The 13,797-nt window shown below is 30.0% G+C and overlaps 1 protein-coding gene and 1 pseudogene across 1 annotated transcript; one reads left to right on the forward strand and one right to left on the reverse strand.

The window, feature by feature from the left end:
* Positions 1 to 205: 205 nt before the first annotated feature.
* On the forward strand, positions 206 to 2,530 carry LOC107899466 (translin). Its single transcript, XM_016825186.2, has 7 exons — positions 206 to 605; positions 694 to 790; positions 893 to 1,008; positions 1,100 to 1,144; positions 1,701 to 1,726; positions 2,018 to 2,153; positions 2,249 to 2,530. The coding sequence occupies exons 1-7, from the start codon at positions 248 to 250 to the stop codon at positions 2,356 to 2,358; spliced, it is 888 nt and encodes a 295-aa protein (XP_016680675.1). The 5' UTR covers positions 206 to 247; the 3' UTR covers positions 2,359 to 2,530.
* A 2,826-nt stretch (positions 2,531 to 5,356) lies between these two features.
* Positions 5,357 to 10,688, reverse strand: LOC107899465 (DNA-directed RNA polymerases I and III subunit rpac1-like; annotated as a pseudogene).
* Between the last annotated feature and the right edge of the window lie 3,109 nt (positions 10,689 to 13,797).

The following is a 13,797-nucleotide window of genomic DNA, read 5'->3' on the forward strand; positions in this document are numbered from 1 at the left end:
TCGATTCGATCTGATCTAACGCTCACCCCTACTAAAAACAATATTTTGACTTAACTTATTCAAGTGTATTTAATATTAGAATATTTATTTAACAAAATCGACCGACTTTATCATCAGTGATTGATCAAATGATCAGAAATTGATTTGATTTTCTGTGCGAAAGTTTGATAGTAGGGTGTGGAATACACCGCACCGCACATATATAAAAAACATAAAATGATAAAATAAAGCGAACAAATTTCAAATTATGAAATCAGCGTTACGGAACGCTTACTACTTCACTCTCTCTCGCTACTCCTTAAACCCTAACCCCTCACTTCTTCACATCGTTCCCTTCATTTCCACTTTTCCTTCGCTTCCCTCTGTCCTTTCCAGAAACCATCCCTTTCGTTCCCCTCTCTGCGCCACTCTCATGACCGGCGGTGATTCCGACTCGCCGCAAACCTCTCCTTCTCTGGAGAAACAGTTCGAGAAGTTCCGAGTCCAGCTTGAAGATTCTGGCAGCTTACGGGAACGCATACGCGCCGTCGTTCTGGAAATCGAGTCGGCGACTCGGCTCATGCAAGCTAGCCTCCTCCTCGTTCACCAATCTAAACCAATTCCCGGTAACATACTTCTTTTGCTTCTTCAAATTATATGATTTTTGGAATATTACCTATTTTATAATTTTTACGCATATGTTTATATCAACAGAGGTTTTGCAGAAGGCAAATTCTCAGATTAACGTACTAAAGGATCTTTACAATAAACTTGCTGAAGTTGTTAGGGAATGCCCTGGACAATATTACAGGTGAGATTCATTGAAGATTTTGGTTAATTTCAAATTTTATTTTAGTAGAAATTTTTGTGTTTTTTTTCTTGATGTGGTGTTGGGGTGTGTTACTGTGTTTAGGTATCATGGGGATTGGAGGAGTGAAACTCAAATGGTAGTTTCTTTGCTTGCCTTTATGCATTGGTTGGAAACTGGAAATCTGCTTATGCATACTGAAGCTGAGGAAAAACTTGGATGTATGTTTCGGTAATGAATATTTCTTCGGTTTTACGAGAAATATTTGTATTTGCTAATGAAGACAAATGAGAAAATTGGTTGTTTTGGCAGTGAACAATTCGGATTTTGCTTTAGACCTGGAGGATTATCTTGTTGGTATGTGCTGAAAGCTTCTCTAATTGAAGAGTTCTATTCTCTCATGGATTGAACTGTTTGTTCCGTACTATTTTTTTCTCTAATCTTAAAAAGATTCAATTTTCTTTAGCTAGCCTAAAGTATTCTAGTTATTTAATGGAAAGTAAATGTGGTTGACCACATCAATAGGCAGGATGAAATTCTTTGTACATTCTTATGCATTAGAGTCTTTTTCTTTATTAAAATGGCCAAGGTAGTTAACTGAACTTCAGTTTTCCATTTTTTTGGTTCATCTTATTCAAATGAGGACTGTCTCGTCAGACCAATTGATACTTGTGTTAAAATATTTTTAAGAGATTCAGCTATCATTTATGCTGTTTCTATTTCTTGATGAACTAAATGAAGCATTGTTGATTAATCACCTTTTCTGATTATTGTCATTCTTCAGTTTTTATGGTTTTTCTCCCTATATGTGCAAGAAACATGCAATGTCTATTACTTTGCATCTGAATTTGAGGGTTATTATTTTTCTGCCAATTGAATATACTGATCTGGGAACCTTTTTGATCTCTTGCAGGTGTTTGTTTCATGTCAAATGAAATGGTAAGAAATATGTCAGAAACTTGCTTTCCCGGGCTTTTGAAATTGACAAATGCGTTCTTCCTACTCTATTGTTCTCATGTATTTTTTACTCAGATGTTTAATGAGACTGCAAGTTAGAAAACACGTGTTAGAATGTGATAATTCCAAATGGAACATTATGGTTTTGAACAACTGGTGAAATACAGCCCTCTGATGATGTCGTGGATGCTTTGTTAGTTACCTCCCATTGAAATAATTGGGAAATATGGCAAAAAGGCTCAACATAACATGCATTTCTCTTCGTTTTAACAGCCGAGATATGTGGTGAATCAAGTGACAGCTGGTGACTATGATTGTCCAAGAAATGTGTTGAAGTTCTTGACAGATCTTCATGCTGCCTTTCACATGCTTAATCTCCGTAATGATTTCCTGCGCAAGAAGTTTGATAGTAAGCTTAATCTTATCCAGTGCTTTGAGAATCCGGTGTTTTAAGCAACTTCTTATCGAAGACTGAGTTTTTGAAATGCTTTCTCATTATTTTAGGTATGAAGTACGACCTAAGAAGAGTTGAAGAGGTCTATTATGATGTTAAGATTCGAGGCTTAGCAACCACCGGGGATTCTGTTGGAGATCAAGGAGCCCAAAAGATATGATAGGTTACAGGAGTGGTACATACAACTACTAGGTTATCTCTTTCATTTTCTTAACTGCAATTTCTCAAGGGAGTTTTTATCCTTCAATGCATGGTTTAAAGCCAAAATTTGCTACTTGAACAAAGGAAAGAGGTTTCAATAAAAAAGTTGTAATAGAGAATAGTTGGCAATCTATCTTTTTTTAATTTCTTATTCGATCTTTTGCTGAAGTTTTTCTTTTTCTGTTATTCCATCATCAATGGTTAAGCCTGGAAAGCCACTGTTTTCGGAATCGGATTGGACTGGCCGGTCGAACCGGTTGGATTTAGAATCAGTGTAGGTCTGGATAGGGGTGAGTAAAATCCGATTCGATTCAAAAAACTTAATAAAAAATTTAAATTTTGAATTAAATAGTTCAAGTTATTTGAGTTAATTAAGTTATTTGGGTCAATTCGAATAAAAAATCAAGTTTTTCGATTCAAACTCGAATATGAATTATACATTTCGAGCTATTTGAAATCCGAATAAGAAAAGGTAAAATTACGTCGTTTTGATAAATGTTAATAGTTAAAAGGTAAAATTGTTATATTGTTTATGTAGTTAAATAATTTTGTATTTCGTCTACTAGTTAAATAATAAGTCCATGTAAACGCAACATTGAGTATAAATAATATGATTTGTTAACTCGACTCGACTTGAAGTTTTTTGACTTGATTTGATTCGATTCAAAAAAAATTCAAATTGAGTTCGGTTGTTAAATAAGATTTGTCAACTCGATTAATTCGAAATTTTTTTAACTTAATTTGACTCGATCGAATACTCACTCTTATGTCTGGAATAAGGGGTTAGATTAATTGACCCATGGACTGGTTGGATTGACTAATTAGATCAGTTGAACCGACGGTCGAACCGATTGAACTAATCTTTTAAATATATTTTTATTTATAATAATTTATTCAATCTAAATGAATAGGTTAAATCTATAAAATTGAAAGTTGACGGTCTAACTAATTTAATTATAGATATTTCGACCACCATGATTTTATTTCCACGCATATTATTTGTGTTCATCACGTGAATTATTGATAATGATCTCAACTTTTATTTTTACCTTGTTTGAAGCTTATATATAAATAATAAATTTATATAAATATAAACACACATATCTATATACTAGATTTATGGGACGGTTAAATCGTGAAAAGGATTATTTTAATAAATATATTTACTACATAAAAATCACATAATAGTCCATTGATGTTTTGATTACAATGATAGAGTTAATCTTTTATTATGTATGGTGTTTTGGGATCAAATATTATTATAATCAATTTTTTATTGATTTATCATATAAAAAGATAAAAATATCCTCATAAAAACATAACTTAATTTGTGTATGAGAAGGTATTTTAGTAATTTTATAATTGAGTTGATGCTCAGTAAAACTCTTAAAACAAATATATACAAAAATATAACTTGATTTGTATATGAGAAGATATTTTAATAATTTTATAGTTGAATTGGTGTTTGATTAATTTGCGATATCAATTCAATAAAATACTTAAAATAAGTATAAATATTATTTTTCAAAATCGTGTCTATATAATCATATTCAGTTGTTCTAATAAAATGTAATTTTTCTTTTTAAAATGCTCTTGCATTGTATTTAGAAATAGATGAATGATTGAGATGAAAATTTTAAATTGAATCTTAATTTAATTAAGATTGAAGAATGAGTTTCAGTATGCTGGTTTTTCTTTAATTTTTTTAAGATTAGAGAAAAATTAGGGGTAGAAGTAAGGGTGGTATAAGAAAAAGTTCACTTGAATTGTCGTCCAGCCCAAAAGCCTAAAGCCTAGCCGAGTAGTGAGAACCTAATACCCACGAACTTGTTAAATAAATATATTTATTACATGTGTATCTTTTTGTAAAAAAGATAATTGCTCAAGGATTATTATCAGCTCTATTTGCGTCGTCTGTTGATCGAACAGCTTTTGATCTGAGTGTAACTATCCATTATACGGCTTCCAGTTTCACTTTCCTAGTGTTTTCGAACTCGGATTATTTTACGATTTACAATATGGACCATTTTTTGTTTGTATCTTTAATTCCTCTTCTCTGACTGCACCCCCTGACCAAACAAAAAACAAGAAAACAGTACACATGAAAAGAGTTGTACACGAGTTTGGTAAAGCATTCACCTGTCGGTTGTACGTACATCGACCCATCGGGAAACTAGAACCTCACCCGCAAGCGCCCTTCTTAGGTCGGCATTTGGCTTTGGCCTTGCTTGTTCGGCTGGCGGATGCAGTTCTTGCTCTTTATGAGGATGCGGATGCAGTATAGTATAAGAATGTATAAGCCAAGTTCAGTACACCAAGCCGTTACAAAAATATCTTTATTTCAAATTACGAAAGAGAAAGGAATTTGAATTGAAAATGTGCTAGGGAGTCAACATATTTATATCTTCTTGGTGGCTAAAAGCTTGCTGACCATGGATGCAAATTATTCACTACACCAAAACAGGCTTTTAGCGGCGCTTTTTTAGGCCTTTAGCGGCGTTTTTTAGCGTCGCTATAAGCATTAGCGGCGCTTTTCCCACAAACACCGCTAAAGAGCACGCTAAAGACCACGACCTTTAGCAACGCTTCTAGCAAAAACGCCACTAAAAACTTTAAAAAAAATTATTTTAATCAAATAATATTTATTTTTTATGATAAATATTATATTATGTTTTATTTTTAAAATTTGAACTTTAAATATATTTTTTAAGGATAAATAAAAAATATTATTTAAATTAAATTTTCTATGAAAATTTTAACTTGAAAACTAAATATAAAAATCAATGAATTTAGTTTTAGAATTTAAAATAATAAATTAATAACACAATTAAAATCCAAAAGTTAGAACTCAAATTGTCGTAAATATTAAAGTAAAAATAAAAATTTAGAATCAAAACTAAAATAAACAATGGAAAGATAACTCAAATGTAGGTTTTTGCTGCAAGTTACACAGACAATAACGAAAAATTAAACACCACACATAAAATTTATCAAACTAGTTAAGAAATACATGGTGCAGCCATGTAGGATAAATACAATAGAATCATAGGGTAATTTTGCATAAATATCTTCAGAGTACCAAGAACAATTTGTCACAAAATTATAAAACATGATAAAAAAAAAAAAAAAACAGGTAGCAGACAAGCTATTTGTTACTTTTTGTTTTGCTTCCAAGGCTTCCTCAGCTGCCTTCATCTTGGCAACAGAATCATCTTCATCATCCCTGCTTAAGAAAACAAAGAAATTTATGTTAATTTGACTAACCCATATTAAAAATCTTAATGCAAATGATAACTGTTAAATCTATTAACTAATTTTTTTTGTGAGTAATATACAAAAATAACAAACAAACATAACATTAATTTAATACTTATCATTTAGTTAAGATTAAAAATTTTCAAATTCTAAAAATACAAGACTGAAAATGACCAAATTAAAATAGAGGTACTAAAGTAGAAGTCTAATAGCAGATCACTTATGTCAAATACAAGAGTTATCTGTTTTAGGTGATTGAATGTTATGATTTTCAAATTTCCTATTAAATAAAGAAAAGTAATGCATGTTTGGGTATTAACCCACAAATCAACATCATCTCCCTAAAACATCAACTTCAAGGATGAGATGGATGATGAGTTAAGAAAGGTATATCAAGTTGCCGTCCTTTAACTAAAATATGGACATATTGAAATATGTTTATCCTTCTTATAAAAATGGATTAGAAAGAGATTAAGGAAAATCTAGGCAGGAAATAAAAATTTTGAATATCAAACTTAAAAATTCAATTGAATGATAATTTCATGCAGTATCTCAAACAATATATGGGTATAGGTGTAATCAATTATGCAACATGTAATGATATTAATTTTTTTTTAATTTGGTATTTAAATTTTTTTATCTAAATTATTATTAAAATTTAATATTTTTTTATTTGGTATTTAAGTTTTTTTTTTTAAATTTGGTATCCAAACTTATCAAATATATACAAATACTCCAATATACTAACATGAAATTTATTTTTGTATTTTAAATGTTTCATTACTTTTAGTTTAATTTATTTTAATTTAACATAATGAATTTATTAAAATTATTATTTTCTTCAATTTTCTTTTCATTAAGCAAATTTTGAACATAAGGAAACTTCAAATAAATGTAACCATTATTGTCATTAAATTTCATGTCTTCTACCGCATGTTCATACACTAGATATTTTTGTCACCTTATAAAAAAACCTAATGCCGTTAGTGTTCTAGGATAATTTGTATAGCATCTAACAAATATAAGTATTAAATTGGACAAAAAAATGCTTAGGTACCAAATGAAGAATATGTACTGAAATGAACCCAAAAAACTTAAGTACTAAATTAAAAAAATCAAACACCAAATTAAAAAAAATTAATAACAAATTAGAAAAAATAAAATAATTAAGAGTACGAAAATGAAAGAAACATATTATATATGTAATAGAAGCATAAAATAATTATTTTCTAGTACAAATAATAATTTTTTATCAGAAATAAACATAAAATCTATCTATTAGTTTTATATTTAAGATTGTAATAGAAGCACTATTAATAAGATAATTATTTTTATATTATATTATATTATATTGATTGGTTTTATAGATTTAAAAAATATATAATTAACACAAAATACTAATTCTTAATTGATATTTCTTTAAAAAATATATAATTATTTTATGCTTCTATTACATATATAATATGTTTCTTTCATTTTCGTACTCTTAATCATCTTCATCATGATAAAATGCATCCGATTTAACTGCATTATTATACATCATTAGAAACAAGGCAAAGCTATAAAGGGAAGACCTATTAATTTCATTTAAGTAAAACGGTTTCATGTTTCACTGATAAAGCCCAAAACCGTACCTGTAATACGTGGACTACCTCTTTTACACTGAACATGGAGTTTGAAAACAATGGTGTTCTTTTCATTTGGCTGATCATTTTCTACAATTGAAAGAGACAAAAGTAAAGAATTACCAAGTGCCCCAAGGGTAAACTCCATAAATTCAGATAAACCATCAACCAAAAAGAATGAATTAAACCTGAAAGATAATCAAAAAGCCTTGGGTCAACACGGATTGGAACGGGGCCCAACCTATGAGCAAGAACTTCATCTTGGATTATTGATGTGTTGTTTGCAATGAGAACTTTTTCAATTGCCATTGTAGGAAGCTGCAAGCATAATCAGTTCTATCAGTACCAGCACAGATATTATGCTGCAAGCTAACATAGCTAGCATATGTTAGCACTAAAAAGAGGTAGACCAAAAAGTCACAGACCTCAGCTATAAGGATCCTCCTGAATGAATTGGCAATAGCTGCATCAATAACGATCATATCAAAATCCATTTCATCTTTATTGAGTCGAACCACTTCAACTCTAAAGTTGTTAGAGAATCGATCAAGTCGTGAACTATTATCAATTCCATCGATGCATAAGCGCCAGAATATTGAATACTCTCAGTCTACAAGCAACAAAAGCCCCCAAAACATAAGACGTTTAATTATAATACAAAAAAAGAGACCCACAAATTTCAGAACCTTAATAACAGAACAAGACAGATGATACAAAGAAACTAACCCAAACCCCAAATAAGGAAAAAGGCTCCATTTTTTTTAATTACCCAATTAAACAACCCCCAAGAAACCACTGTTTCTTAACACTCCATATATGAATAAAAAGGGTGTTCATGAAAAAATTTCAACTGAAGATGTGTGCTTTAGGGGATAAAAAAAAGGGGGTAAGAGAGAAATACATGGATAGGGGCGTCCTTATTGCATGAAACACGACTTCGTTGGAGTTCAAGATGCGGTGGAAGTTGACCCATTGGCACATCTGGCAAATCCCAGATTGAAAATTTCTTCTTTTCTTCTCCTGCCCCCTCTGCCATTGCTTTGTTGCTTAGATTTTGCTGTTAGGAATTTAGGGTTTAAATGGGAACTGAAAAGAAAGGGGTTTTAGCTATCTACACGGTTGAGGAGATACGCTTATGTTTAGGGATTTTGTTCTTTTCTCCTTGGGGTTGAGTGAGCAAAGAACAAATGAAACAGAACTAATTAACAACTAAATGAGCAGCGCAAAATTCTCCAGGAATACTTCCAATAAATCCCGATCCCACTCACACAAATTCATCATGAAATTAAATCCTTAACCCATAACTTACTTGTTAAGACTACTGCTAAAATTACCAAACACATTATCTTTTTTTTCCCTGCAAATACCGAACAGAACAGAAGTCTTTTTTTGACAAAGAGAAAGCACAAAAGGAATTTCAAAAAACTTATCTGCTTTAGTAGCGGAGCTCCTTTAATTTGGAGGAGATTTTAGGCGGAGAAATTTGGAAATAAAACGCGTTTTTTTTAAATGATTTTTGCGGCGTTTTTAGTAAAATGCTGAAAACGCCGCAAAAAATTATGTTATTTTGAATGAAATGATATCGTTTTGCTCTGTTAAATAGTTTTTATTTTGTATATTAAATAATAACTATTTTAATATTTTAAGTAAGCAAATTTGAAATTTTTTTGAGGGAAAGTAAAATACAAATTAAACTACTTTTTTTTATAAATTATATAAAAAATGAGATAAATTGAAATATAAATATGTAAATATTTGGATAAAAATTTAAATTTAAATTTACATTTAAAAAACAAAATAATAATAATAATAAAAGAAAAAAACAAAATCAAGAAGACCAATAATATTTTTTGTTGTTAAACAAATACACTCATCAAACTTTCTTTTTATAGTATAAGCTAAAGCTTAGATAATTAAATTATCAAATATGCACATGAAGCATTCTTTTTTCTTGTTTACATTCCCTTAATTAATTTCAACATGTAAGCTTTAATTTGTTGACTTAAAAGCATCTTAAATCTTAATTAATACTTTGGATTGACCCAAATTGAGTCGAGATCAATTTTTATGTCTAAACTCGACTCTTGAAAAGGATTACTAAAAATTTTCATATTTGAATTTAAATGGAAAATTGTTATTAAATAAAAGATAATTAGAATTTCATAGTTCAAATTTAAAACTCAATAGATTTATTTATCAATTTTTTAAATCTAATATTTAAATATATCAAATGGTTTAAACCATTTAATCTAAATTTAGATTAAATATTTTTAAATATAAAAACATTAATTAATTGTATAAATTTTCATCATTTAATAAATCTAAAGTAAACCTTAAATCCTAAACCATTTAATATATATAAAATTGATCTATTATATCTTAAATAATTTAAACTATCTCCTAAACCCCTATCACCTAAATCCTAAATCATAAAACATAAACCCTAAACACCTAACCCCTCTTTTACAATTATATAAGAACTTAATTAATATATAAATTAAAAAATACTAATTAATCTAAACCTTAAACTTTAACCTGACCTTGAACCTCTAAACCTTAAATCACTAACTATTAACCTCTAACCCCTAACCCCAAACCCCAAACCCCTAACTACTAACCCCTAAACCTTATTTAATATATAAATTAAAAAATACTAATTAATTTAAACCTTAAACCCTAACCCAAATCCCTAACCCCTAACCCTTAACCCTTAAATCACAACCCTTAAACCAGAGTCCCTAATTCCATAATCTATAAACTTTAAAATTGTAAATCCTAAACCGACCTTAAATCCTAAATTAACCATATACCCTAAACCATATATATTAAATCCTAAACTATAATGATAATTAATTAAATATTTTAAAATTAATACTATCGTATATTTTACAATTATATAAGAAATTATTTAAGAAACCATATACCCACACGAGCCTCCGTACGCATGCGCCCACGTCCACAGCCCCCGTACACTTGCAGCAGACACCAACAAACAAGCAGCAGAGACAACGAAAAAAGGAGGGATTTTGTATTTTTTTTCATTTTTCTTTTCTCTCGGCCTATAAAACAAAGGCTGAAACTTTTGTAAAGGGGGGAACAAATAGACACGCATACTGTAAAGAAAAAAACGAAATCAATACAAAAAAAAAGGTTCTTCTTCTTCCTCTTTTCGGTTCCTTTCCGATTGCTTTTTTTCTGTTTGCTATTGATCATATATAGATATATTTATAAAATAGAAGGGGGAGAAAAAAGGAAGAAAAGCTTACCTCGCCGACGTCGGAACCTTTGCTTCCTCCGTTTCAAATCAGAGTTGATAGTAGATAGTTTCTGGACTTGAGGTGGCTGAGGATGTGGGGGTTAGGTCTTAGTTTGGGGGAGGCTAATGTTTAGTTTTTCTTTAAGATTGTTTAAGGTTGATAGCTGCTGGTAACTTTAGGGTTTTAAAGTTTTTATTTATGGTGTGAAAAACGACGCCGTTTAAGGCCTGCTTCAGTGGCCTTAAAACGGCGCTGTATTGGCCATATAACCCGTGCGTATAACCCGACCCGGGGAAGGATCCGCGCGCTTTAAAGCCAAATGGGCTATTTGCGCTTTGAGTCCTTCTGCTTTGTCGCTCGTTTTCGATTCGCCCCTGTCCCTTGTTTTGCGTTTTCTAATTTTGCCCCGCATATTTTATTGTTGTTTCACTTTAGTCCTTCTCATGGCGCAGCGTTTCGAGGTGTTGGGATTATTTCCCCTTTTGATCCTCAATTCTGCTTTATTTTTTATTTATTTATTTCGAGTTTGATATAATTTTATCTATATTTATGTAATTTAATATACTTGGTTTTTTTATTCTGTTTCACATTTATTTTTCTGTTATTTTTGGATATTAGTTTAAAATTTGACATTATTTTATGTTAACTTAATATTTTTTTTAGCCTATCATCAATATTATTTTCATTTATAACATATTATTGTTTTAAAATTTATCACATCATTATTTAAAATTTTCATGTATTATTATCCAAGTTTGTTATTTTATAATTTTATATAAATTTAATATTATTTATGCATAATTTATATTACACATATACATATGATATTATCGATTCTATGATAGTATATTTATTCTCATGTATATACTTCCTTTCAAAGCTTGTTTTATTATAAATCATCCACTTCAACTCTTTTACATATTATCGTATAGTATTATTTATTTTGAGTTTTTGTATTTCATATGTATTATTTGTTCATATATTATTTTATATATATCAATATTTTGATTTTCTTCATACATAGCATTTATTCAAAAATTTACTTCGCATAGTATTTATTTTAAACTCCATTTTAATCTATTTCAATTTTTTTTTCATAGTATTTATGTTAATATTTCTATATTCGCTTTATTGATTCACAATTTCCATTCCTTTCATACCATTTATTTTTCTGGTAATTTCAAAGCTTATACACTTGGCTTGTGTTTGCATTAATTAGCTCGTTTTTTATTTCAAATGTTGACATCGATATTGGTATATTGTATGATTGAAATTATTATCGCCATGCTAGTTTGTATTTATCTATTATTCATGATTTGTTAACGTGTGTTTTATTTTCAAATTACCACTTTTGCGTAATACGTTACCCTTCAATCGCGTTACATCCATTTAGGAAAATATTGAAATCGTTTATCCATAAACTTTCAAATACTTGGTGTTCATGATCCTCGAGAGAATTGTGCCCTAACTTACTGGGCTTCAATTTCTCCGATGAATTTAGATAACGAGCATCCTTTTTAATTAAAACACAAATAAAAAGCTCATTCTCGGGAATTCGATATGTTGTGTCCTAACGTATTGAGTATGACATGTTATTTTCTCGAGACGAGGGTTCTTCTAAATAAAAAAGGCAATATTCGATATTTAAGAATTTTGTGGAACTGAACCCTAACTTACTGGGTTTTGATTTTTCATTTGACCAAAATAATCAGACATCTTTCTCAAAATGCATAGGTTTTAAAGTCAAGAGATAAATTTAATTTTGAAGATAAAAAATATTGTGCCCTAACTCACTGGGTGTGACATTTTATTTCTTTGAAATAAGAGTGTTTTATTATTCAATTTATTCAAGTTAAAAGGATCGTATTTTAAAATCTTTTCAAAATCTAGACATTAAGACATTAAACAATCAATTCGGTACCAATTTTGGGCGTCACTAGGGTGCTAACCCTTCCTTGTGCGTAACCGACTCCCGAACCTGTTTTCTCAAAATTCGCAGACCTAAAATTATTTTCAAGGTGATCCGATCACACCTCAATACAAGATCGGTGGCGATTCCCAAATTTTCATTTTTAATAAGTCGATAACTAAAATTTTTATTTTTAAAAAGTGGTTTCGACAATATACACTTAGAAATTTCGTTTCTTTTTTATAGATGTTTACGATATGAAATTTGACTTGCACTATGATGGATTACCTAAGATTTTTTCATACATGCTTTCAATCAAACATTTTGGTCTAAATATTTTTATGTTTGCTTAACCTGATCGAGTGGAATATCTATTACTTACTGAGTAGTTTATACTCTTTCCTTTATTATTTTTCAAGTTCAAATTTTGGTTGTGAACGCGGAATCTCTAAGGAGTGACATTCTTAAATTTAATGCATTGTAAAAATTTTAAATGATAATACTTCTTCGATTTTCAAGACTAATAGATATCACTACTCAAGTTTTAACTTTTGATTTGAATTCTCTTAGTTTACTTTGTTTATTTCGAAACTTACTTTTGAATTCCCAAATTGTATCAATGTTTATAAATTACAATTGGATATTCCTTAAAAAATTGTTTAGCTTGTTTGATTTTAGTTCTTTTACTTCTAGCCTAGCATATTTATGAGATAGAATCTCACAGATATGCAACGTCTATTAAGCCTCGATTCAAGGAGTGACCTTGAGAATAGCTTTAGAAATATGACTTTAATGCATAAGGATCCACTACTTATGACTTGTTTATAACTCTTTTGCAATACGAACTTGTTTATATCTGTTGAAAAACTTGAGATTTACTTGTATTGACAAAATAGAAAACCTTTTGTAGCACTACAATTAGACTTATTAACTCATAGACAATTCCATTGACACTTGAACATATACTCCTATGTAACTCTGTGAATCAAGAAAAATACAAAACAAGAAGAGTAGAGGAAACAAAGGAAGAGTGGAAAAAATATTTCCATCTTGTTGCTTCCCACTGGGAAGCATGGGAAAGAATTAATGGGGAGTATGGGAGAAGCCATGGGAAGGTAGTTGAAGAAGGAATTAAAGCAAATGGCTTATAGTATAAAATAATAATAGATCAAAAGACAAGGCAAGGTGACACAGGCCAGGCCAGCTAAGAGAACCAGAAGAATGCTGGAGCGGGAAGAGGGGCTGAAATGTGCGGATTAAAGGGGCAGTCCAATCAAATCATTGGGTTATTCATTCATACTTGCAGTTTAAGCTGTTCACTTGAAATATCATCTTAGTTTAATGATTTATTC

This window comes from Gossypium hirsutum, chromosome D04, assembly GCF_007990345.1.
Source record: "Gossypium hirsutum isolate 1008001.06 chromosome D04, Gossypium_hirsutum_v2.1, whole genome shotgun sequence".
Lineage (NCBI taxonomy): Eukaryota > Viridiplantae > Streptophyta > Magnoliopsida > Malvales > Malvaceae > Gossypium > Gossypium hirsutum.

Excerpts from the sequence above, each read along its gene's own strand:
- LOC107899466 (XM_016825186.2), top strand. The coding sequence starts at position 248 with ATGAAATCAGCGTTACGGAACGCTTACTACTTCACTCTCTCTCGCTAC. Across the intron at positions 606-693 it reads CCAATCTAAACCAATTCCCG|AGGTTTTGCAGAAGGCAAAT; the intron begins GTAACATACTTC and ends TTATATCAACAG. Across the intron at positions 1,145-1,700 it reads CCTGGAGGATTATCTTGTTG|GTGTTTGTTTCATGTCAAAT; the intron begins GTATGTGCTGAA and ends GATCTCTTGCAG.